At 40.1% G+C, this 27,062-nt stretch overlaps 1 protein-coding gene across 3 annotated transcripts in view; it reads left to right on the top strand.

The window, feature by feature from the left end:
- Positions 1 to 27,062, top strand: part of RNF13 (ring finger protein 13) — a 54,234-nt gene that overhangs the window by 25,070 nt on the left and 2,102 nt on the right. For 2 of the 3 annotated variants that reach the window (XM_035133936.2, XM_060274484.1), the window contains 5 exons: positions 1,812 to 1,899; positions 4,192 to 4,279; positions 4,778 to 4,883; positions 15,745 to 15,838; positions 25,857 to 25,937. In XM_035133936.2, the coding sequence (XP_034989827.2) occupies positions 1,812 to 1,899; positions 4,192 to 4,279; positions 4,778 to 4,883; positions 15,745 to 15,838; positions 25,857 to 25,937 (457 nt within the window). Of the gene's footprint in view, positions 1 to 1,811; positions 1,910 to 4,191; positions 4,280 to 4,777; positions 4,884 to 15,744; positions 15,839 to 25,856; positions 25,938 to 27,062 lie in introns of those variants that run through there. The other variant, XM_060274485.1, reaches the window with a different exon arrangement.

Below are 27,062 nucleotides of genomic sequence, written 5' to 3'. Positions count from 1 at the left end.
TGAATTGGCTTTCAACAGTGAAAATATATCTTGTTTGCCTGGATGGAGAGAGGTGATGGTGAAAGTGGTAGAGACGGAGTGTAGAAACCTCTGCCTTTTTGCATTGCGGGATACAAATTGCCCACTTTTGCCTCCCGTCTGGTTGGTCCACTACTGATAAGTGATACCCTCCAGAAGGTTGCCCACAAGTTAACATGGTTCTGTGGCTGGAAAAGGTTTTCCACTCCTGCTGTATGAATTAGGTTAGTGTGCTAACCTCATGACACATCTTTCCTCTCTGGCTCAAGTGCTTACCATAATAATAAACTGTTGGGGGTGGAAACAGGGCCATACCCTTATTTTCCCTCCTCCCTCTTGCACTGGTGTTTAATGGGCGCCTTCAGCATCCCATGACTTAGCTGGCCTATAAACCTAGGCTCACACTAGCTTTTTCTTTTTCAAGAGCAACCACATCTCTGTACAGCATATATTTAACCTGTGTTGTCCTTGTGAGAGACGTCGCTATAACTGCTGAGTAAGAGAGGGTGGTTTATCCAGAACACATTTTCCCCTATTTTGCAGGATGTGATGGAGACACATTATGTGGCCGTGGTTCAGAATGAGAGATGGTTTCATGTGTAGAGAGATTCCTCTGCTCTCTTAGAGGCACAAGCCTCACTGAACATACCAGAATTGCCTGCCATGTTTTGATATGGCATTTGGGGTCAGCCTTGGTATCAGTTGCCACTTGCAGTATAATGCAATGGAGCTGTGAGAGCATTTTAAAACCCTGAAAGGAAAATAGAAAATTAGAATATCGTTGACTAGATTTTGAGGAGGCTTGGAGAGATTTTTAACCCATTTATCACTGTGCACATGATAGAGAAGGAAATAATCTACAGTTTGAGAGTGTGCGGTTTAGCATGAATGTGCAAGCTTCCAAGGAAGACATTACAGCTTTTTGCACTTCCCCTGGACCTGCTACACTGCTGTAGGCTAAGCCATGCTTTGTCTTAGTATGTTGTCCGAGCCAAACCATGAGCCTGGGTATGGATGACACGCTAAATTAACTGTAGCTGAGCTTGGAGCAGCAGGTGAACTGTGGGAAGAACTCAGTGGTGACCCCAGGAACCCTCACACAATTGTGCTAAGCCATAGTTTGGTTACGCTTATGTTTTAACCAGCTTATTTTATTTGGTTATGTCTGTGATTAAATTAGGGAGTTCCCCCTCCCTTCCTCCACCAGTGGAAAACTCTTAACAGAATAATCTAACGTTTTTGCATGATTATGCAGAAACAGACTGTTACTAGGATCACTGTTAGCTATTTTTAGTGCAGTAGTATAAAAGTAGGACACCAAATTCTGTTGACAGTGTAACATACCTCACGAAGTTCCTGGAAGTATTCTACAGAGTTAACAAATTGATGTATAAACTATATGCTTGGTCAACTTCAGTTGGAAATCCAGGGCACTGAATAGTGTACATTATTAACATTGTTAAACAGTGGTGCACAAAGGACAGTATACTTCCAGTGTGGTGGTGTGATTAGAATGCTGGACTGAGACCAGAATTCAAATTCCCTACTTACTCGTGAAACTCACTGGGTGATATTGAGCCTGTTACTATCTTTCAGCCCAACTTACCTATTTCACAAGCTTGTAGTGATGATAAAATGGGAGAAGGGAATATGGAGCAATTTGAATGCATGAATGAAAGGGGACTTGCTAATATATTTAATATTTGCTAATGTTCTTATGCACAAAATATTCTGAGTTATTGTCTCAGTTCTGTGCAGTTTTTTTGTTGACAGGCATTTTCTTTGGCTCACAGGTTCTGAACGCACAAAGAGCTGGCTATAAGGCAGCCATAGTTCACAATGTTGATTCCGATGACCTCATTAGCATGGGATCTCAAGACAGTAAGTACAGGTATCTTGCTTGATGACATTCTCCCACTCTTTGCAACAATCAAAAACAGAAGCTTCAGAATGCGTACAGTTCAAATGAAAATTCATTTACTTCCAACTCAGCCAATTGGAAGTAACATTTTTGGGCCTGCTAATGTTTTGAGTATTGTAAGCCTGTCAGACGTTTATTTCTCCTCCTTAAGAAGGACTGGAATCCTTTTAATCTAGTATGACTAGGGGGCATAATAGACTGGGTGGTATATAAATGCCATAGATAGACAGACAGATAGATAGATAATTAATACATGCTATTTTTGTTGCAATACCATTTATAATGCTGTGCTCTCCTGAGGGCCACTTTCCCTAACTTATTTTTCTCCTTTCATGTTTTTAAAACTTTTTTTGTTGTTCTCGGGGGGGAATTAATTGACATGAATTTCTTGAAAGTACGATGGTTATAGAGTACAAACGTGTAAAGTGTGGAATCCAGCTTCTGCAGTAAGAATGCCAGTTCAGAGACAGTAACTTGTCAAAGCCAAATACCAAGCATTTTACATAGCCAAAGTGCTCCAGCAGATGCATAATAAAAATGCTGCTAAAATTTTTAGGCCTGGAATGTCAGTTCTGTTTTGCTTTAGTGAAGGTCATGAAGGACACCTACATTTCCCACAATGCTCCTTGTAACTGGGGTTCTGTCAAATACTAGAACCTCTCACACCCTGACATGCTGCTATAAATGGAGATTTAATGCTCTTTCATTATGCAGTGATCAATACTTTTGCTCTTATAAGCCCATGAGCTTGCAGAGCAGGTACATACAGCTGGTGTAAGTCAACTAGCAGTACCACTAGAGGGCATACTAGCATAGCCTGTAATGGACATACAGTAATAAAATGAGCAGATCTTAGAAACCTGGGAACCACTTGCCCACAGAACCTCCGTCTTGCCAGGATTCAGACTCATTCAGCCTACCACTGCATCCAGACACCAGTCCAGTATTGGGCAGCCATTTCCAGTTCGGATGTTACAGAGAATTAAGAGTTGAGTATCATTGGACACCTTGCTCCAAAACTTCTTACGACCACTCCCAACTGTGTTGGTATTTGGAAGTATTGAAGCAAGGGACGAACAAGATACTCTGTCTTAGATCGTAACTCTGCTTTTGGTGTACGTATAACATCATCAAATCTTGCTTTCCTAAAATGTGGCTTTGTAAGTGATTGGAAAATGGCTGCATAGGAACAAGAAAAGTAGTTGTGAGCAGCAGACTTGTATTTGCACATGACATTAGAGCTTTTTGCAAGATATGAAACCACACTATTTCACAAGTAATAGAGGTGGTGAGGGGTAGGAAACATGAGAGGCATGTTTGTTGTGCCCCCTCCCTGCTGCATCTTGGAGTCACTTTTGATCAAGGTCAGAAATCACTGTACCTACTTGCACTTGCACACCACCAGAAAGTTCTTTCTTATTGTGGCTGTCCACACAGAAGCAGTTACACCTGGATGTTCATTAACCACTGCAAGGCACAGTTGTATGTAGGCTATCACTAGGATATTCCAGACAACAGAGGGGACATGCATTCTTATGTGGTCATGTGGGCAAAGGAACATTTACATGTTACTGTGTCCATGTGAAATACTTATGAAGGAAATGGATTTTCTCTCACTCACTCACTCACTCTCTCTCACTCTCTCTCTCTCACACACACACACACACAGAGAGAGAGAAACATGAGCAATTGTTTTATTAAAGGTGCCTTTGCACAGTGATTTGCTTATATTCAATTGTCACTAGTACTATACCCATATATAGTACAGTGGTACCTCGGTTTATGAACACAATTGGTTCCGGAAGTCTGTTCATAAACTGAAGTGTTCATAAACTGAAGCGAACTTTCCCATTGAAAGTAATGGAAAGTGGATTAATCCGTTCCAGACGGTCCGCGGAGTAACCGTTCATAAACTGAAGCGAACTTTCCCATTGAAAGTAATGGAAAGTGGATTAATCCGTTCCAGGCGGGTCCGCAGAGTACTTAAACTGAAGCGTTCATAAACTGAAATATGGGTGTAATTGGTTCCGGAAGTCTGTTCATAAACTGAAGCGTTCATAAACTGAAGCGAACTTTCCCATTAAAAGTAATGGAAAGTGAATTAATCCGTTCCAGATGGGTCCGCGACGTTCATAAACCGAAAATTCATAAACCGAGGTGTTCATAAACTGAGGTTCCACTGTAGTATAAAGCACTCATGAACTGTATATTGTTGCTCATCTTTTCTCCCTTTCTGTTCTGACTTTAAACAGTTGAAGTTTTAAAGAAGATTGACATTCCATCTGTCTTTATTGGTGAAACATCATCTAAGTCTCTTAAAGAATTCACCTATGAGAAAGGGTATGCAAAGATTTACTTTTATTTTAGTTGTGAACTGTTATTATCTAGTGATTTTTCAAACTTCATAATGGATTTTTAAATCAATAAAGTGTGATTCAGATTTAATTATTTCAATAAAATGTGGCACAACCTTTTTTGTCAGGGGAAGAATGTGAATATAGGACATGGGTAGGCAAACTAAGGCCTGGGGGCCGGATCCGGCCCAATCGCCTTCCAAATCTGACCTGTGGACGATCCGTGAATCAGCATGCTTTTACATGAGTAGAATGTGTCCTTTTATTTAAAATGCATCTCTGGGTTATTTGTGGGGCATAGGTATTCGTTCTTTTTCTTTTTCAAAATATAGTCCGGCCCCCCACAAGGTCTGAGGAACAGTGGACCGGCCCCTTGCTGAAAAAGTTTGCTGACCCCTGATATAGGACATATGCAAGGGTGATTTATATTCAGCTACCTTATCATGAATTTCATAATCAATCCTCCTTTTTTCCCCTTTAACAGAGGCCATATTCTGTTAATCCCAGAGTTCAGCCTTCCTTTGGAGTACTACCTAATACCATTTCTAATTATTGTGGGAATCTGTCTCATCCTTATTGTTATTTTTATGGTAAGTATAACCACCTCTCCTCCCCTTCCACAAGTGATATAAACATACTGCTGTTGTATTGCTGGAATCAGTTTAGCCTACGACTTACTTGATAGGGTGTTTCTTCTTCTTTTAAATGAAATCAGACTTTATGGTGGTGTGCACACTAAAGCTCTTAAGACATACACTAAGAAATATCTAAAAATGTATTTGAAGCTGTCAGCCAATTGAGACCCCCGATATGTATACACCAGTTCAATGAGAGATTCTGTGGGAATGGGTATTCATATGTATGCAATGGGCTGCAAATATGAAGTTCTGCATCTGTTGATATGAAAAGGGAAGCTGGTGTGGGTCGGGAGGTTCTCTGTATGCATCTGCTTTGCTGCCCACAAGAGATCAAAAGTGCATGTCCTTCTTTCCTTCTTACTGAAAGTTTACATGGTGCCTTTCTCAAAATTCAAAGCTGTCACTCCCACCACTCAGTGCTTATCAGTTTGGAAGTGAAACACTGCTGCTCCAGAATAAAGTAATGATTTACTTGGGGGACTCTGTAGGTTGGAGGAAGTTCATACATAGGTAAATTAAAATGTTAAAGAATTAGAAACCCAGAACAATAAGGACATGTGAGCTTCTAGAACTTAGGGATTGTTATTGCAGTTGATCCTGTAGAGCAGAAATGGAGAACCTCCAGCACATGGGCCTGTCATGACCCATAAGTGGGTGTACTTTGGCCCACGAGGAATTTTCCCCAAACTACACCTACCTGCCCATCCGTTGACATCACTGCTGAGGGAGGACAGAAAAGAGACAAAGCAGATCTGACTGCTGAGGCAATCCCTCCATAAAGCCAGTTGGAGTTGTATACAGTGGACGCTCGGGTTGCGAACGTGATCCGTGCGGGAGGCATGTTCGCAACCCGCAGCGCCGCGTCTGAGCACATGCTTCAGTGCATGCGTGAGTGCCGAAACCAGAAAATAACCCGTTCCGGTACTTCCGGGTTTGGCGCGGTGCGCAACCCGAAAACACACAACCTGAAGCGTCTGTAACCTGAGGTATGACTGTATTTTATACTACAGGTGAAATGGACACAAGCATGCTACTTTGATGCCATGCTTTATTTGCAAGTTTCATGGATGAGATGACAGCAGATGCTCCAGAGACAAAACTCTTATACTCATTTTAGACCTAACTTTTTTTTTATAAAACTCTTTGAAGACCGAGATACCATGTTTTAGGCTATACCCAGTGATTTTTTCCCCTGCTGTTATGTTGAAGACACAGAAGCTTTAATTAGATTGATTCCTTGCAGGTTCAGTGTCTTCCTTGTATGTAATTTTGGAAAAAAGAAGGAACCTTTCACAACTCTCCTAATTGTCCTTCATCAAAAGAGAATTTCCAAAGAAGCTGCATGTGGTTCCTAAAGTGCTTGCAGCTCTTGTTAGATGTTCATGAGTTATGCCTTTATTCCGGTGACGGTGCGCTAGCGAACGGGCGATCGGGGGAAAGCTCCGTGGACATCGGAGCATAAAACAGCGGATAATACCAATATTGGAGGGGGTTAGCGCCAAGGACCCCTCCCTAATAAAGACGAGGGTACGGGTCACTCGTCGAAGGATTGAAAAACGACGCAGGAACGGCAGAACTCGGCAGCGGCACCCAGAGAGGTGAGAGCTGCGGAGAGGAGCCAAGCGTCGGGATACAAAGTATCTGCTGTCGAGGCGCTTAAATCGCTCGCCTAGAAAGCACTAGAGCTCTTCGGCTTAAGAAACTACAGAGACACCGAACCGTGAGTGTACACAAGGTTTATTTGTGACTTGAAGTGCGTGATCACGGGCGGAGGAGCAAGTCGAAGGAACCATTAATATATCGCTGGGGACTTGCAAAAGAAAGCCCCGTGAAAATAGGAGTAAATCTAATTGTCAAATCGCCGAAGCGCCAGGAGCGGAATTTAAGAAGGGGTGAGGAAGGGAGGCGCGACAGCAAGAAAAGACCAAAGCAACTTATGAAATAATTATTAAAACCATTCCAAAATGGAGACTTAAATTAAGCAAGTCATTCCAAAGGGTTCTTTTCCGGTCTCAGCGCAAGGAGAAGATAAGGAGGGGAGGAGGAGGAGGAGGTGAATGAAAGAAAGAAACCTGGGACAGAAACTTTACAACGACAACTAGCGGTGCAGAAAGAAAAAGACGAACCCTGAGAGCTCCGTGAGTTTAATCACGAACCTATTTACAAACTGCCAGGGCTGCTTAACACTCTGACAAGGAGATAAACGAACTCTCTGCCTAAGACCACAAAATAAGAGCAGTGCATGGTATGGTTACTTTGATGCTTTGAAAGTGAACTAATAGCTATAAAGTAACTCTTGCCTTTAAGACAAACTGCAAAGACTAAAATGAGTTGCTAAAGGTGAAAAAGGGACTCCCAAGGAAAGGAGCAAATAAGGGACTCTGTAAATAAAATTGATAAGCAGGAACAGTGGGAATAGGTGAAATCTAAGAAAGGACATTCTACAGCAAAGGAAGAAACCTAACAAAGAGATTAGGTACATAGAAACCAATAATATGCCCATAAGAAAAAATAAAGAACAGCAAGGAATCTCGGTGACAACGGCAGGGAACCCTACAAGAAGACAATCCAATCCAACGCCAAACGAGAACGAAACAATGGCAGACATTAAAGAGTTGATTATGGAAATGAGCAGAACTCTAAATGAAAAATTGGTGCATTTAAATGATAAGATGGATTCTGTGGAATCTAAAGTTGAAGGCAATACAAAAATGATCGCAGAACTATCTGGACAAATGAAAGAATTACATGGAAAGCATAAAGAGCTGGACAAAACAGTTAAAGATCTACATGGGAAAGTTACAAAACAGGATGAAACAATTAAGAAAATGACCACAGAATTCAAAGAAATAAAGACATCCAGAGAAAAAGAAGGCGAGGAGACGCGGAAACTGAGGAAGATGCAAGAAGATTTGGCTGATCAAATGGCGCTGATCGAGATGAAGCAGAAGGAGCTGGTTCTCAGGATGAGGGGTGTCCCGGAAACAGCGAATGAGAAAATTGAGGAGAAAATAATCCAGGGTCTGGCAGAATGGTTGCAAGTTAAAGAAGAAGAACTATTGATGGATGTGGACAAGATTTATAGAGTGAGAATAGACAGAGCACGAAACATCAAAGGACCAGGAGATTGCATGGTTTTTTTAAATTCCATGCTTCTTAAAGATAAAATCCTTCAAAAGAAGAAACATGAAAACCTAACCATCGAAGGAAGGACAGTGGCCATATTTAAAGAAATACCCAAAAGATTCCGGCTTAAGAGACAGGCGTATAAAGAGCTAACAGATGCCCTAAATAAGCAAGGAGTGTGGTATACTTGGGAGTATCCCGATGGAATCACCTTTGTGTTCAAAGGGAGGAAAAAAACATTTAAATCGTGGGAAGACGCAGAGAAATTCTGTAATAGACACAGGAAAGAACTGTTCAAAGAGGGTGAAGAAGCACGTGACGACGAGAACCAAGTGACTGAATAAATCCTAAATTCCAAATTTCCAAATTTTCTAAAATTGAAATTTAAAGCAGTTATCCTAATCTTGATAATTAATTAATTGGCTTATATTCCTCATAGCAAGAATGGAGATATAGGAGGTTGTGTTGATTGTTTCCCTTTCTTTGTTTCCCCTTCTTTCTTACCCTCCCCACCCCCCCTTTTTTCCCCTTTCCCCCTCTCTTTCTTTTCCCCTCTCCTTCTCCTTCCCCTCTTATTTTCGCTCCCTCCCCCTTTTTCATTTCCCCCCTCCGCCTTTTAACTCCTTCAAGCACCCCAGTTTAATCTTAGATCAAAATTTATTACTGCTCTTCTTTCCTCTCCCTTTTCCCTTTCCTTCCCCCTTTATTCCCGTTCCCTCCCCCTCTTTCACTCCCCCCTCCGCTTCTTAACCTCCTTTAGGCACCCCAGCTTAATTTTAGATCAAAATTATCATTATTTTTTTTTTCTTTTCTCACCTATCCCCCCTTTTTAAATAATAATAAAGAATGAATCTTAATCTGGATATCATCTCGTGGAATGTTAACGGGTTAAACAATAAATTTAAAAGGAATAAAATCGAACATATATTGAGAAAAGGAGGTTGGGATATCATGTGTTTACAAGAGACACATGTGTCCAAGGAACATGAAAAAGTACTGATTAATAAAAGACTGGGGGAAGAATTCCTATCCTTGAATAAGAAAAAGAAAAGAGGAGTAATTATTTATGTTAAACCAAACATCAAAGCGGAAAAAATATTCCACGATGATGAGGGGAGGATGGTGGGGATAAGGTTGAAATTATCGAATAGAAATATAATTATCATAAATGTATATGCACCAAATGGATGTAAAAAAGAATTCTTTAAGAAATTAGGAATGAAAATGGGGGAGCATATATCAGATGAAGAAATTATTTTGCTGGGGGATTTTAACGGAGTTATAAAATCTGAATTAGATCGATCAAATGGGGGGAGGAGGGATAGAGGGAAGTTACCAGAAACATTTTTCAATATAATAAGCAATTATGGTTTAGAGGATGTTTGGAGAAGAGAAAATCCAGAGGATAAAAAATTTACATATTTTTCAGGAGCAAAGAAATCTGCATCCAGAATTGATATGATTTGGGTTTCATTAGGATTATTATTAAATAGAGTTAAAAGTGAGATCTTACCTAAATCAATAACCGACCACAACTCAGTAACGGTCAAAATTAAAGAACACAGGAGGAATAAGAATATGAGATGGAGATTAGATGAGAGAATTTTAAATGATGAAGCCTTTGTGAAGAAAGTTAAAAAATTACTGAAAGAATACTTTGAAAATAATGTACAACAGGGGATGGAGCTAACAACGATATGGGACGCGGGTAAGGCCTTTGTGAGGGGTATCTACATCCAACAGAAGAGCATAGTTAAAAAAGAGAGAGAAAAGACCATGAGAGAACTTAAGGGAAAGATAGAAGAAAAGGAGAAAGAGTTAGCAGTTAACCCTCAGAATGAAGAGCTAATAATGAGAATTAAAATTTTACAAAGAGAATTATCAGCAAAGGTGGGATATGAAGTTGAAAATAAAATAAGATGGGCCAAACAAAAAACATTTGAGTGGGGAGGGAAAGTGAGCAAATTATTGGCATGGCAACTTAGGAAAAAACAGAAGGAAAGATTAATTACAGAAGTTATGGATGGGGGAAGAAAATTGGGCAAGCCAGAGGAGATACAAAAAAGTTTTGTTAGATATTACAAGAAATTATACGAAAAAGGCGACATCAATAAAAGAAAATTGGAGGAGTTTATCACAAAGAGAGAGGGAAAACAAATCACGAAAGAAGAAAAAGAATGGCTGGAACGGCCGGTGACCGTACAAGAGATATATAAATCCATCCAAAAATTAAAAATAGGGAAAGCTCCAGGAACGGACGGGCTGTCAAGCCGACATTATAAAATTTTTCGGGAAGAATTGGGAGGAACCCTTCAAAAATTATTAAATGGCATTATGGAGAGAGGAATATTCCCTGAATCATGGCGGGACGCATATATAACCTTAATCCCGAAGGGGGAGGAACAGGTCAAAAAAGTAGGAAATTTCAGACCAATATCTTTGCTCAATGTAGATTACAAAATTTTTACGAATATATTAGCTAATAGATTGAAAAAGATTTTAAACAGACTTATCGGACAAGATCAACAAGGCTTCCTGCCAGGTAGAAAAATGGTTAAAAATGTAAGAATCCTTTTGGACTTAATAGAATATTTAGATTGGGCCCCAGGTAAGAAGGCAGCCTTTATCTTTCTAGACATCGAGAAAGCATTTGATAATCTATCATGGGAATATATGGAAAAAGTATTAGAAACTAAAGGATTTAATGGGAAATTTATGGAAGGAGTGAGGGCAATCTATAAAAAACAATATGCCAGACTGATTCTAAACGGGGAGGTACTGGAAAGATTTGAGATTAAAAAAGGGACCCGACAGGGCTGTCCCTTATCCCCGTTACTATTTATCTTATCAATAGATTGGTTAATAGAGGATATTAAAAAGGATAAGGGAATACAAGGCATAAAGGTGAAAGGGACCACTTCCAAAATAAAGGCTTTCGCAGATGATATGATAATAATGTTAGAGGATCCGGCGGACTCGATAATAAAATTAAAAAGAACACTAAATCTCTTTACAGAGATATCAGGACTTAAAATTAATGAAGGGAAAACCAAAGTAATAATTAAAAATATAAGGGAAAATGAATTGTTTGAATTGGAGGGATTAATGGAATGGGAAATAGTTAAAAAAATCAAATATTTGGGAGTGGTAATAACGGCAAATAATATAGAGTTGTTCGAAAATAATTATATAAAATTATGGAAAGAAGTTTAGAAAGATGGAAGGGGTTAAATTTGACATTTTCAGGTAGGATAGCCGCTATTAAAATGGCAATACTGCCGAGAATTTTATTTCTATTTCAAATGCTACCGGTGATTGGGAGGAAGGAAATTTTTGACAATTGGAGGAAAGATTTGAGCAATTTTATTTGGCTGGGAAAAAAAGCAAGAATCCAATACAAATTATTGACAGACGTTAAGGAGAGAGGTGGATGGGGAGTCCCCGATCTAAGGATTTATTACGCGTCGGCTTGTCTATGTTGGCTCAAAGAGTGGATTTCTCTGGAGGATAAAGAGCTCCTAGAAATAGAGGGATTTAGGAACACAATGGGGTGGCATGCCTACCTCTTATCAGAGAATAAAGGGAATTCTAAACATTTCTCCGACCACGTGATAAAGAAATCAATTTTAGGAATTTGGAAGGAATATAAGAATCTAATTGAACCCCAAACACCATGGTGGGCCTCCCCATTAGAGATGACCGCGATGGGAGGAAGGGGTAAAAATGAGAGGTGGCTGACTTATCAAGATTTAATAAGAAAAGAAGGTGAGGAATTAACTTTAAAATCATATGAAGAAATCAAAACATCTTGCGCCAGCTGGCTTCAATATTGTCAAATTAAGAGTTTATTTAAGGAGCATAAAGAATTAGGATTCAAAAAAGAGAAATCAAAACTGCAAGAAATTATAATTGATAATAATATAAAACCTCTATCTAAAATGTACAAATATTTGTTAGAATGGGAATTAAAAGACGAAGATACGAAATGCGTAATGATAAGATGGGCCCAGGACTTGGGAAGGCCAATTCTCAAATCACAATGGGATACATTATGGAAAAAAACAATGAAATTCACGGCCAGTGCGGGTATTAAAGAAAACATGATGAAATTAATGTACAGGTGGCATTTGACCCCGAATAAATTAGCGAAATTTTATAAAAATGAATCAAAGATGTGTTGGAAGTGTAGTAAGGAGGTAGGGGATTATTTCCATTGCTGGTGGGGATGTCATAAAATTAATAAATTTTGGAGAGATATATACGAGGAGATGAAAAAATTGGTAAGAATCACCTTCAGAAGGAAACCAGAGTATTTCTTATTAAGTCTGATACCCGAGAATATTCCAGAAAACAAAAAAAATGTTTTCCTCTATGCAAGTGCAGCGGCAAGACTATTAATTGGCCAAAAATGGAAGAAAGAGGAGGTACCCACGGTTCAAGAGTGGCAGTTGAAATTAATAGAATTCATTAATTTAGCAAGGATGACAGCAATAATTAGAAATATATCTAAAGAAAAATCTTCAATGGAATGGGAATGTGTAGAAGTGTATTTTAGGAATAAAGGAATTAAAACTGAGCTTGCGATTTGTTGGGATTAGAGCTGCATGGGGATATAGTTATAGTTAGATCTACATTTATATAGATAATTGTAAAGTTAAAGGAAGTTAGAGAGAATTAACGGTTAACAAAAGGGTAATGCAAGTACTAGGAAGACTATAAGGAAAGCGATATATAAAGGGTTGGGAAGGAATTTTAATTGGAGTGTATGGATGATCTTATTGATGGATTGTAATTATATTAATTGTTGTTTGTTTGTTTCTTTTTGTTTGTTTGCTGAGTTTGTATTCCTTTTTTTTGTCGATGGATTTGTTGTGATTTTTTAAAAAAAGATGAGTAATAAAGTCTATTTTAAACCTTAAAAAAAAAAAAGAGATGCCTTTATTTTAAAAACAATGTAAAAGATTGTTTTTTTGCCTTTTTTGCCTTGCTGAGGTAGCTTAGAAATTAATGCCAGAATAACAGTGAAATGCTAGAAACAAATAGGTTTTTAAAAAGCCTAAACAACATATCCCCAGTTAAGAGAATTATGTGAGTGCAGATGCTCACACATACCCTGTTTCTCCGAAAATAAGACGTAGCCATAAAATAAGCCGTAGCAGGATTTTTTAAGCATTCAAGGGATATAAAATAAGACCTAGTAATAGGCGCAGCAGCAATGCCGGCCACGGCAGGAGGAGGGGGAAAAAAATAAGACATCCCCTGAAAATAAGCCATAGTGTGTGTGTGTGTGTTTTTTTTTAAAGGAAAAATAAATATAAGACGGTGTCTTATTTTCAGAGAAACACGGTATATGTAGCCCATGCATGGATTCTTGTTCATTTCAGTGGGGAGGAAACATCTGCTTGTACAAAGGAACACACTTTAGATCTTCTTCTTTTTTTATTTTACAATGTCATAGTTACTTTTTTAAAAAAATTATTTCATCTAGAAGGAAAAAAAGTAGACTCTGTACTCATTTACTCACTTAAAATGCAGCTAGGTCATTCTTTTTTCCAATTCAGATCGAAGCAGGTTTGGGAAAAACACACATCAAAATGCAGTATTTAATAAGAAACAACAGGATAGATTTGGATTGTGGATAACGTCATGTGTACCCCACTTCCCAAACCAGTGGTGGGAGTGTACTGGATGTAAGTGATAAGCACAATCCTCAACTTTCTGGGGATTTCTTGAAGCAGAGCTGACCATCTGAAGTTGAATGGACAAAGATGTTTTTACCTTAGAAATAACACTTTCAGTTCTTCTATCATACATTAAAGAACAGCCAGAAACAATGCTGACCTCAAAGGGTAACACCATAGAACAGTGCTGCTAGGAGACAACTGGTCAGATACAATGGAATTCAAACTCCCTATGGAAGAAGCACCACATGTTATTTAAAAACAATTGTATCCCTGGGGACGCTGCCTTTGATAAGCTTACTGTATGTGCAATTAAAGGAAGACACTGAATTGCAAACCTCTGGAGAATTTTTCTGTGGAATACACAGCTATGTACTATGTCTAGTTGCTCTAATGTAGTATCAGTCTGAATTGTAGAAAAGAGGCAAAGCAAGAGGAGGTGATACCCAAAGATGATAAACCCAGGGTTTAACTTTCATTAAGATTATGGAGGCTCCATCTCATAACTTTTTTCCATGGCCACAGCTCAGCCCAGAGCATGAGATGTAGCAGAGAAGGGCAGTTTCCCAGCCTCCTCTTTGGCATCTTTCCACAAAGGATGGGTGCACATTCTCATTTTCAGTATAAGTAGCCACTTAAACACTCAGCGCATAGCAACTCTAAGCACATGGGAGCGAGAGAGTCATTTGTAGCATCTGGCCACAGCATGGTGGGTCTATTTTCCTGCAACCATAGCTAAAGGCTATAAAGCAGGTGGGGAGATGGCTTGAATACAAACTTGCAATGAATCTGATGGAACACAGGTGAGAGCTGTTTGTTGAACCTGCTCTGTGGCAGTGATGATGGTGAAGGGTCATTATTTCTCTATTGCCATTACATCTTCATGGTGCTGTGCAGCTGAGCTTTTCTGAGTGGCTTTAGGTCCTTTTTGTTTTTTTAATAAATTGCATTTCTATCCCACCATTTTATCTGGGAGCTCAAGGTGTTGTACATGGTTTCTTCCCCCCGCCCCCTTTAATCCCAACAACCCTGTAATGTAAGTTAGGCTGAGAGTGAGTGGCCCAACGTCACCCAGATAGCCTAGTGGAGATTTGAACCCTGGTCTCTCAGGTCTTCATTTGACAGTGTAACCACTACACAACACCAACATTTTGACCCAGCAGAAGATATGAAGGACTCCTCATAAGACATGCACTTCAAGGGTGGAATTGCTCACATCAGCTGCAGCCTGGAAGCCACTATTGAGACAGTTCAGTCTGTGATGTATCCAGAGAGCATCTGGTTCTGATCTATTATTTTGTTGAGGCCTGAGGATATGGGCAAAGTTCATTCTTTCCTACATGACATTGTGTAGGTAAGAGCTGACCCGCTTGATTCAAGAAATAAATGCTTTGTTTTGAGGGGGGTGGGTCAGTCCCATCTGCATTAAAGGAGGTAGGAGTGCAAACACTCCTGGAAAAAGTCATCCCTGGGCATAAAAGATAGTAACAGCTTGGCTAGTGGGTAATAACCATTCACTAGGCAAGGTGCTTGAGCAGATGGTTGCTGTACAACCCCAGAACTCTCAAATTATAGTAATTGTGTAGATCTACATCAATCAGGTTTCAAGCCTGGGTTTGGTCCAGATTGCTTTGGTCTGATGGTAGGAGGGAGACTGGGAAGCGTGACCCTGTTGGTTCTTCTAAATGCACTTGGTAGACTTCTCTAGAGCTTGTCACTTGTCCACTAGCTATACTAAAGCTGCTTTGGTCTTGCTCATTGTAGCCTTGAGCAGTGGCCACTACAACGACTTCAGAGAAGATGAAGCAATATAACCTTGTGGAGCTGTTGATGTGCGGGATATGGATGTGTACATAGGTTTTTCATTCCCACTCTTGAGTCATGTTTTCTATGTGGCTGATTTTGTCTTTCTTCTTTTGAACGACTGTTCTCAGAATGAAAGGAGACTTGAGTTGTGTGGTGTATTACTCTTAAAGTTTCCGTCTTCTATTTCTGTCTCTTTCAAGATCACAAAATTTGTCCAGGACAGACACAGAGCAAGAAGGAATCGGCTTCAAAAAGATCAGCTTAAGAAGCTTCCGGTACATAAGTTCAAGAAAGGTAAGTGTGACTTTTTAGAATTGAATAATCTATGCCATATTAGAGCGACAGATTTTACCAAGGCTGCAATTTTATGCATATTTACCATGGACGAAGTCCCATTGAATTCAGTGGGGCTTGCTTCTGTGCAGACTGCTATAGGATTGCAATGAAGAACTCTACATTGAGTTTTCAAACCTGAGCAGGTTTGATGTAGATTGAATGGCATTACATGGTTGATATTACAAAGACATTGTGTTCTGTCCCCAGCTTCTCTGGTTAAGGCACTCAGGACTGAAAAAGATCAGTACCTGAAAAAGGTACTTCTTTTTAAAAAATTGTACAGGATACAATTTGTGAGGGCAGTGTGCGTGCTGAAATGCTAAATTACTACATGAACCAATAGACATTACAGTGCAATTATCCCTATTATCCATATTGGTAAAGGTAAAGGACCCCTGGACGGTTAAGTCCAGTCAAAGGCAACTATGAGGTGTGGCGCCCATCTCTCACTTCAGGATGAGGGAGCTGGCGTTTGTCCACAGACAGCTTTCCAGGTCATGTGGCCAGCATGACTAAACTGCTACTGGCGCACAGAGGACTGTGACGAGTGCCAAAGCACACAGAAACACTGTTTACCTTCCCACCACAGCAGTACCTATTTACTTGCACTGGCATGCTTTTGAATTGCTAGGTTGGCAGGAGCTGGGACAGAGCAATAGGTGCTCACCCTGTTGTGTGGATTCAAACCACCGACCTTCTAGTCGGCATGCCTAAGAGGCTTGGTGGTTTAGACCACAGTGCCACCCGTGTCCTATCCATATTGGACAGGCCAAATGAGGACATTAGAATGAAGGACTTACTAAGGTTTTTGTAAGTGGTGGCAATGCTGTCTGGCATATAGCCATAGTGGAAATAAGCAACTGGGGTGGGGGACAGGACAAAAAGTTTTATGCCATATGGTGGAAATGCAATGGCACAGGATTGAAAAACACTCTGCCAGCTGCATCTTTACAAATATGATCTTCAGGATTTTGTATATACTAATTATACTCCTGATCATCTGTATAGACAGATTGGAGCACCTCTGCTTACACATTATGTTGAATTACTGTTGGGGGAAAAAGGAAAGAATAACGTAATTATCACCTTAATACTAGCAACTGGTTTATGTGGGTTGGGCAAGTTCGTTGGTTGCAGATCAGTGTTGTGTATTTTAAAACTAATTAAAAAAATTAAATTAAAACTTGTGCAAGTAGCCTATTCACATGAGCTTCTTTGGTGATCATGAGCAGTGTGATATTAAAAAAGGAAAGTTTTGTGTGATTACGGTTCCTCTTCCGTGAGTCTGTGACTTACAGCAGCACGCCCATGATCACTTGCGAGTCCCAGACTCCCACAGAGCATTGTTTGCATGAGTAGCTTGCATAAGCAGTTATTTGTGTGTGAGCCAGTTGCAGTATGACCTGACTGCTAATGTAGCCTAATAGTTTGGACACATGAGAACACTGGAGTCTTGATTTTTTGCTTTTCAAAAAAGAGGAAATATGTTTAATCATTGTATACGCACTGTTGTATGTGTTTTACAAATCATTTGTTAAGTAAAGAAGGCTTATACTTGAATTGGCTCATGTTTCCCTTCAGTCCCTCCTTTCCATTACAACTGTGATGACTATATTTGTCAGGCACAATCTGCAACCCTTTCCCCAACTCGACATTCATTGAACCAATATGAAGCCCTTCATTTCTTGGGGAGGGAGGTTATGTATCTTTTTGCCAATGTTTTTGCTCTACATGTTTTGCCTAATTCATTGGACTTTCATCCTTAACCTGTAGCATGCAAACAATTGAGGGTTTCATTGACATTAATGTAACTACAACATTGTCATTGGCAACATGAAGAATATATGAGGCTTACACATGGGCTTGGATTTCGGGGCAGGGCTTCACCCTATTTGCTGTTCACCCATGATTGCCGTCTTCCATTATTTATGACATTGCAAAGCAGATGTTCAGCTGAAAAGAGTGCACAGTGTCATATACAAAGTTAGTTTCTCATAAAAAATAATAACGAGGCTTTACCTTTGCAAGGCTGATCTTTGGTGAATATTTTTGTTTCTCGGTCTTAAAATTTAATAGAAAGGAGTGTTAATTTCTTTTGCTGATAAGGATTTCTGATGGAGATGAATTAAAGAGGACAAATATGCAAGGAATATTATTTTCTTCTTGTTGTATTGCATGTTATATTACTGGGTTTGCCAGTATGCCTTGCTTATGGAGCTTGGGAGGGGTGTGGTATAAAGAATTATGGTGTCCATTTATGTGTTTAGTAAGCATGTTGCTTTTTTGGCTTTGCTTCATAAAAGTGGAAGAGATCCAATAGACCACAATATCATATCCAAGGCTGATGTCAGCAGGTGGCATGTTTGGACCATTGCTGAGGCTGACTTCTACTGACCCAGGCCTTGTTTTCCAGTCAGCCCCCACTGCAGTTGCTCAAAGTTGCCCACCATAATGCTATTTCACTGCAGGGCATTGTGGGTGCTGATAATGGCAGCTTGCCTTGTGCTCTTTAGAGGAGTGCAGTCATTGTTCTCTCATTATATGTGTGCCCATCTGCCACTGTGTCATGGTGGAAATGAATAGCAGCAGGGCCAACCACTGATGTTCAGGAGGCCACATTGCCATAGGGAGCCCCATGTTGAGGGTCCCCTCAAACCTGGAGACTGCTCTGATCAAACCTTTGCTCTAAGGTAGGGCATCCTATTGCCAATTTTTAATTGACTGTCTTCATTAGCAGAGATCTCACAACTAGAATCAACTTGCATGTGTTTGCTGCCATGTGGAGGTACCTCAAAATGTGAAGTGGTATAGAAATGTCATGAGAACATAACTTTTCCAAAAATTGGGAGGCATGGAGATGAAAGAGTCCTCTTTCTGAGAAGTGTACCGTATATTTATTTATTTTTATTTATTTCAAAAAATGATATGTCACTTGATTGTAGAAAAAACCTCAAACTGCTGTCACGAGTTTGTACATATAACTGTAGAACAGGTCTATATATAGAATTGAGTTCTAGAGTAAGTGCTGGTTTTGACAGCCAGGCAAGTCTGTTAAATCTTTAAAGCTGTTGCTGGGTGCTTAGAATAGGAAGTCAACCCTTTGCCTATGAACTGACTGAGGAGGAAAACAATGGGGGAAGGAAGACAAGGTGTAAGGCTCTTCGGGTTAAAAAAATCTGTCTGGTACTTTATATTGCTGGAGGCACACATATGAACACTTGAAATATGAGTGGGATAACACTGCTTATCATGGAAGAAACACATTCTCCTAAGCACTTCTGAAGAATAATATCCATGGGGCTCAATGGAGGGGCACACTGCAAATGCTCAGCCTTTGTGGGTGGGTGGGTGAGAATATTTCTCCTGTCTCCCCTGATGAAACTAGTCCCACAAAGCTATTTGCCACACAGGTGCCCATATGGTATTTTTCTCTCTACAGGACAAATGCAGACTTACCGGTACTAGCACTGTAAATACTTGTGAGTTTTGCCCTACATGGCAAATAGTAGCTTTGGAGTGTTGTGATTTTAATCAGAGATGTGGCATAGAATAATGTGTTACATACCCCTCCTGGTGCTGCAGTCTTGATCAGATGACCTTTAAACTTAAAAAAGAAATAATAATTGCAGGAGATCCAATGACACACTTCCCAATGTCACATCTAGTTTGGCCCTAAACAGCCAGAGCTGCTGCGAGGGTATTTGGAGGGCACAACTCTCTTCCCTGTCTAACCATTGACAAGAGTAGTACTCCTTTCATAGTGACAGGTCTGCCACAAGTTAATGGCTAGATTCCAGGCAGTTCTTGTTTTATGTACTAATTTCAGGCACATATAAGCTGCTGTATTAGCTGTCCCCATGAACACAGCCACAGGCTTCTGAGATGGGTGCCAGCTGAAAGTCCTCGGGCACATACTATTTTTATTTGTTTCCACTTTATTTGAATATTTGCACTCTTCTAATGGAAAGCACATTCCAAATTACTAAATAAATTCCAATGCCAATTGATTTAAGACAGCAAATAGACTAGTCTTTACAACACTGTGATATTTGTGTTTTTTGGAGGCAAGACAACAACCCAGAAATCATCTGTAACTCCAAGGAAAGCTTTTGGATTATTCTGCTGCTTTCCCTTGCTCATCTTTTCCTGAAGTCTTGTAAACAACTACATTTTTTTTATTGTAAAAGCTATTACTAACCGCTAGTGCTAATTAATTACACTGGAGCTCTCCAATGTGTGACATTTAAGGTGCAGTCCATTTATACTCAAACACACTGCCAAATTATTGTTTAACTGTACAAACCACTGGAAAAGTGATAAATATTTGATCAAGGGGCCTTTGTGGAATCAACTGAGTGGGTGCTGTATTGAATCTATTATTGATGGAGACAGTAGCATACAGCTCTTCATTCTGGTCTTCCATGATAGGCAGAATCACAGCTAATTCAATTCATTCAGTCTTTCACAGGTTTGGAAGAGCACCTGAATCTTAAAGATGAAGCCCCCGGTGGCCGCTCTTTTCCATCATGGCAAAAGGCAGAGAAACCTCAAATATCTTTTTCAGTCTGAAATGTTAACTTCCTGAGGGTGAAATGAGTAGAGAGTGTGTGTGAAAAATAGAGTAGATCTCCACTTAGACCAGCAGTTCTCAAATGCCCCCCCCTTCCTGGCATGATTTTTGGTATGGGTCTTAGTAGACCGCCACATTCATTCATTCGTTTTACAAATCAAAGCACATATATATGGAAGTCATATTTTGATAACGGTACTCTTGTCTTTCTAATGTAATGTGCTTGTGAGAAAAGTTCTGTGAAATCAGCTGTTAAAAGTTTCAACTCAGATTCAGCATTCATCCCACTTGCTAGCATTAATTCCCCATCTCCTATAACCAGTGCATACTATTACAATCACATGGTGGCCATTACTTCTCAAATAATGGTTGCATACTTTATATTTCCCTAATCTGCTAGGTAAGAGGTGCAGAATACATGCATTTATTATTTCATATAATTCATCATCTAGAACACAGGGACCAAACATCTACTAAATTAACACACTGGGCAATTCCAGCACTGCTTCTGCAAGAATACATAGCTGCCAAGTTATCCCTTTTTTAAAGGGATTTTCCCTTATGCTGAATAGGCTTCCTCGCGAGAAAAGGGAAAACTTGGCAGCTATGCAAGAATAAGACCCATCTAACCAGCCTTTTAAAAGTTATTTGAGAATGTCAACAAGCACATGTACAGCATGTATACTTAAGACTATCAAAATGCTTTCTATACAGTCTCTCAACAAAGATTCCTAAGTTATGGATCAGTAACTGCTTGAAGAGCAAGAAGCAGAGAGCAGGAATAGATAGTTCTTACAACAGAGGGATGTAAGAAGTGGGCTCGTCCAAGCATCAGTTTGGGAACCTCTGCTTTTTAACTTGTTCATAAATAGTCTGGAGTTAGAAGTGATCTATAAGGTGGCCAAGCTTGCTGATGACACCATATTGTTCAAGGTCATAAGGGGGGGGGGGAATGATTGCAAGGAACTCCAAAAGGATCTCTCCAAATTGGCTGAAATGGGCATTAAAATCACAAATGCAATTCAGAAAAAGCAATGGTTAAGTGATATATGTTGGGGCAAAAAATAGTAACTTCAAGGAAATGTTAATGGGTCCTGAACTGACCATGACAGGAAGAATAAGACCTTGGAATTGTAGTAGATTGCTTGCTGCAACTAATGTGCAACAACTGTGAAAAAGAAAATTCCCTGTGACGCATCATCAGGAAAGAGATTTGAGAATGAAACTTCCAGTAGCATAATTCTGTTACTCGACTCTATGGTTGAGCTGCAATATTGGGTAGCATTCTGGTCATGTACCTCAAAAACGATACTGAAGAGCTGGAAAATGTGACGAAAAGGGCAACAAAAAATAGAACATGGATTGAGTTGGCTTCTAAATGGCAGGCACAGTCTTGAGGGATGGAGGAAGCTTCCTGCTATAGACCTTCACCCTCAAAACTATTATGACTTGGCAGTGCCCTCCCTCCCTGCTTCTCCTTGCATATTTGCTTACACATGAGTGAGCTGTACCCCTTTGCCCCCCCCCCAATTGCATGTTGTTATGGGACACAACATTTTTTAGTGTGACCTCCTCCCCAGTTCAAAAGCATCAAGGCACTGGTAGTCTTAGATGGGTTGTTAATGCCGTTTAATAAGTTGGATATAATACTGTTTCAACTTCCCGTAGGAAGACCTAAGGAAAAAAAAACCTCTAAGCCTGTTGGGGGAGGTGGGGAGTAGGGCACATTTCAGTCTTAATTATTCTTCAAAGCTCCTTTATACGTGGTAGCTCTGAGTATGCTGGCGTCTAGACAGAGCAAGCCTGATGTTGCCTACAGAGGGAAACTTGTGTGATGGCCAACTCTAGCCCCATATTGGCTCTTTGTCAGATTTGGCAAGAGGAATAAAAATGGGTTGATTGTTGTTAGATAAGATTTCCCAGGACAGTAATGCAAAATCCATTAGCACCAATAACAACAGCTTCAGCCCTGTTGATGTTAAAGGATTAACCTTTCAGGGCTTTCCTGGTACTTATTTGGATGGGAAGTAAAGCAGCAGCTCCAGAGGATTGTAATCTTGGTATTAGGCATTCCTGGGTTTTCTTTCAACTGCAGCCTACTCTACTTGCCGAAAGGCATTGTGTGATTCCTTGCATTCAGATGAGGCTAATTAGTCAAACTTTTTAGAAAGGGAGAGGGATCCAGCTATTCTTTCGCTGGATTTTTGCTTTAATTCTGTGCCAACAGTTCTTGGCTGTTCTTGGTAGCTTGCATTTGGCATGAGGGGTATTGTGCAAGGATGGCCTTACACCTGTCTCACAGTAGAATCAGACCTTTCTTTTATTATATATGATGCATTTCTTAGCATTTAGGATGTAGAGCCTGAAGACGTGGTCAGGCCGTTGCTGTTGTTAGTTGCTTTTTTTGAAACTCAAGGAGACTTACAAAAAATGAACACTAAAAACAAGGATAAAACAACTTAAAATAATATATAAATTTTAAAAACCAGCTCCACCCCACCCTGTTAAAAGATGAACAGAAAAATGAAGATACAGAAGCCTGGGATAATAAGAATGTTTTGCCTGGCACCTAAAAACACAGTGATGGTGCCAGGTGGACCTCCTTGGAGAGAGCATTCGGTAATCAGAGAGGCCCATTTTTGTGTTGCCATCCTCTGTGCCTCGCTTGGATTGAGCACTTTGAGAAGGGTCTCAGATAAAGAACATAGGTTCTGGGTTGGTTCATGTGTTGAGAGGCAGTCCCTGAAGTGTTAGTATCCTGAGCTGCAGGTTTTATAAGCCAAAGCCAGTACTTTGACTTTGGCCTAGAAACCAATTGGTAGGCAGTGCATTTGGTGCCAGGATTGGTGTTAAGTTCTCAGACAATTTTGTCCCAGTGAGCAGCCTGGCTGCTGAGTTCTGCACCAGGTGTCTCCATCGCATGCCCACCTTTTTTAACAGAAGGCTCTGTCTGTACAAGTAAAAGAAGAGACACACTGATCATGTCCGTTGGATTCATGTCCATTGGAGTCAATAGGGAAGGGGTTCTGAGGGGGTTCATGGTTTTGAGACCTACAACTAATTTTGGGAGAAGGTAGTGTTTGAAGGTGCCTAGGGTAGGCTGAAAATTCTACACTAAGTAAACCTGATGTTGCAAGATTGGGAAGAATTCCATATGTTCATATAACTGGTTTAGTTAAACCAGAAGAAACTGGTATAGTTAAACCAGAAGAAATGTTGAACATAGTTTATCAGGGAAGTCATATTAAGGATGCTGACAAAGAGGAAAAGGGTGATTTGTGTAGTTTGTGTTATTATAAACCAGGCACCCCCAAACTTCGGCCCTCCAGATGTTTTAGACTACAATCCCCATCTTTCCCCATCACTGGTCCTGTTAGCTAGGGATCATGGGAGTTGTAGGCCAAAACATCTGGAGGACCGCAGTTAGGGGGGGGGGGGCTGTTATAAACTAAAGTAATAGAAGTACAATTCTGTCATTTAGAAATTGTTATTCTTTCAAATGGGATTGTCCTTTATCCTGTTACTGTCCATTACTGGCCCATCTGCTTGACTTCACAATGCTGTACAACTCCTCATGTCTTAGTAATTTTACTTCCATGGCTGCCATTGTTAGTATCTTAAAACACTTCAACTGTATAGGCATTTAGCAATATAAGGTTTACTAGGGGCTGCTGCCCCTGCTTGTGTTGCTCAGATAGCTTAGTTGGTGGAACATGAGACTCTTAACCAGCCAGGAGGACTCCCCTGCTCAGCGCCTGAAGGCCCCAGTCCTGCCACTCACCACCTGGCCCAGGACGGGGCCTGAGGCCTATAAGAACTGCTGCTGCTGCTGGGCAGAGAGGGCTCCGTTTTGTTTTGCTTTTTTAAAAAATCCTGTTATTTTTTACCTATGTCATTTTATTAAGGCTGTATTCTTAGTTTTAGATTTTGATTTATGTGGAAATTGTTTTACATTCGGTTGTGTATTTTTTGATGTGGTTTATGTATTGTTTGTGACTTTTGTAATTGTGCTATTGCTGTACTGTTTTGATATTCGATTGGGAGCCACCCTGAGTGGCTGGGGAGACTCAGCCAGATGGGCGGGGTACAAATAAAATATTATTATTATTAATCTCAGGGTTGTGGGTTCAAGCACCACGTTGGGCAAAAGAGCCCTGCATTGCAGGTGATGACCCTCATGGTCCCTCCCAACTCTACAATTCTGATTCTAACCAGTGCTCTCTCTTTTTTGAAGCAGTACATGCTAGCACGCCATACTGCCGCAACCTTTTTACGATTGCCAGACAAGTTCCTGGATGGTGCTTTGGTGTTTCCATCCAATGATACACAAAACGTTGCAAAATACCAAACCACACCCAATGCAAAGTGTTGAGTGCACTTTGATGCACACACAAAGCTTCTGAACAAGTCCATGCATGTATTTGTCAGGTGCCCATCAATTGAAATAAATAAGGAAAGGAGAACTACTGTATATAGAGGAATTGTGTGCATGTGTCTGAGCTTGGATATTTATAACAAATGCTGGCTTGGGGTACAAGGATGCATACTTCTTGGTCTTACTATGTTAAAAGAATCAGAACTATTCCCATTAACAATTAGTAACTCCAAAGGGTAATAATCTAATAGGATAAATTAATATCTAAGCAAACATAAATTCACCATAGGTATCTTCCCTTTCAAATTGTGTATTTTCATCATATTGTTGGTGTGTGTATGTATTAGATGTCTTAGATTGCTGAACCTCTCTACAATTATAGCTTCTGTCCAGGACTAGAAATGATACATTGCTCTTTCTGTGAAAATATCAGAAATAATTTTGGTATTACAGGCAGCTCAGAAATATAGTCTAATGAAAAAGAGCTCTAGTTTTATTGCAGCCTAGTGTTATGCAGATCTCAAAACAGGACTCTATGACTGCTATTCTCTGCTGTTTTGGGCCCACCGTCACCCATTTTTCTTACCTTACCATAATTGGGGTAGCAGCACTGGAAGCTACCTTAAACCCACTCAAAACATTGCTTCATTATTATACTGACTGGCTGTGGCTCCACCATTTCATACTGGGATTTCAGCACTCTCTGGAGGTTCCAATACAAAGGTTCAGCATTCTCAGTATTACTCTATGAGAGAAGCCTGCATTTAGCAGTATTTTAAAATGTTATGGAAAGTGACCCTGTAAGAATAATGTGAGAAAATAGCAGTAAATAGCTTAACATGAAGAACAGATGAGACACAGTAATAGAATAAAAACAAGAGAGACAACATTTCTTCAAATTAATTGTCCTGCATTCTAAAACAGCCTTGCGGCATTGAGGATAAATTCCCTGTGGAGCCAGTTTTCTATCTTATACTTGAGTTTCCACTTTCGTAATGCAACTTTTATTCCATTATTTTTTTCTGCTGCAGGAGATGAATATGATGTTTGTGCCATTTGCCTGGATGAATATGAGGATGGAGACAAGCTCAGAATACTTCCTTGTTCTCATGGCAAGTAACTTCATTTGGGCTTGATGTTAAAATACAACAAATAACAAATCAAAACCTGTGTTTTTGTTAACAGATCCTTTTAGTGGTCCAAGATTCACAGTGAAATACAAGGGTATTGTTGGGACTTCTTAATATAATAAAACTGGAAAAAACCACCCCTTCCTACTTTCATCTACCTGATAGGTTGGTTAGTATGTGGAGTTAAGCAGGAGAATAGTTTAAAGTGCTAAAACGGACTAATACAATAGTAGTTGTTCAGCGGACTGCCGCAGAAACACAGATGGAATGGCAACCTTTTCAGCCAGCCCAGTGCTAATGGCAGTCAACACTATCCAAAGCAGCAGGTGGTTCCCCTCCCCTGGGGTCTGTACCACTGACAAATGTGGGAGCCAGATCATGCATATGCTGTTTGACTGCTCTCCCATGTCAAAAACCCTTTCGTATGAAAAAACTGGCATGCCAGGAAAGTCATGTAGCAAATTCAAGGAGTGCATAAAACACTGGCCAACAGCAATAGCCAGATTGAACTCCTGTCCACAGAAGCAAGAAGTACTGTCCACAGAAGCAGAATACTTCTAGCTACTAGATATTGCCATTTACAAACCAGGCAAGGACCCTTTTGTGCTTGCTGGTGAACCTCACAGTAACAATCTGTCTGCTACTAGGAATGCCAGGACTCAATAGACCAGTCAGATGCAGTGAGACAAATGCTACATTCTGCCACCAGCAACGCTAGTTTACTGTATGGTGGGGTTTCTTTTTAATATGAGAATGGAGCCACATTCAAATATGCTATTTCCTACTTGCATTTGGAAATGGTAATCTGAGGAAATCTATGCACTCTTACTTATTTGAACATGTAGGTCAGCTAAAAGTTAGGAAGTGTTACACACATCAATGCCTCGATTGCAGCTAGAAAGTAGTGTTTGCATAATTTGCTCCCTCCCGGATTAGTTCTGCTACCTGAGCGACAGTGTAATGTCTGCCTTAATCCAGAATAATTTTTCTAAGTAACAGGCTGAAGTATACATCTAAATGAGGGCAGTATATTCATTTGATTAGATTGAGAGCTGCAGGCAGGGCCACTTTCACTTTTAATTTTATACAGCACTTTGTGCTTTCAAC

This window comes from Zootoca vivipara, chromosome 5 (genome assembly GCF_963506605.1).
Source record: "Zootoca vivipara chromosome 5, rZooViv1.1, whole genome shotgun sequence".
In the NCBI taxonomy this organism is placed as follows: domain Eukaryota; kingdom Metazoa; phylum Chordata; class Lepidosauria; order Squamata; family Lacertidae; genus Zootoca; species Zootoca vivipara.
This window is presented reverse-complemented; position numbering and strand designations above follow the sequence as displayed.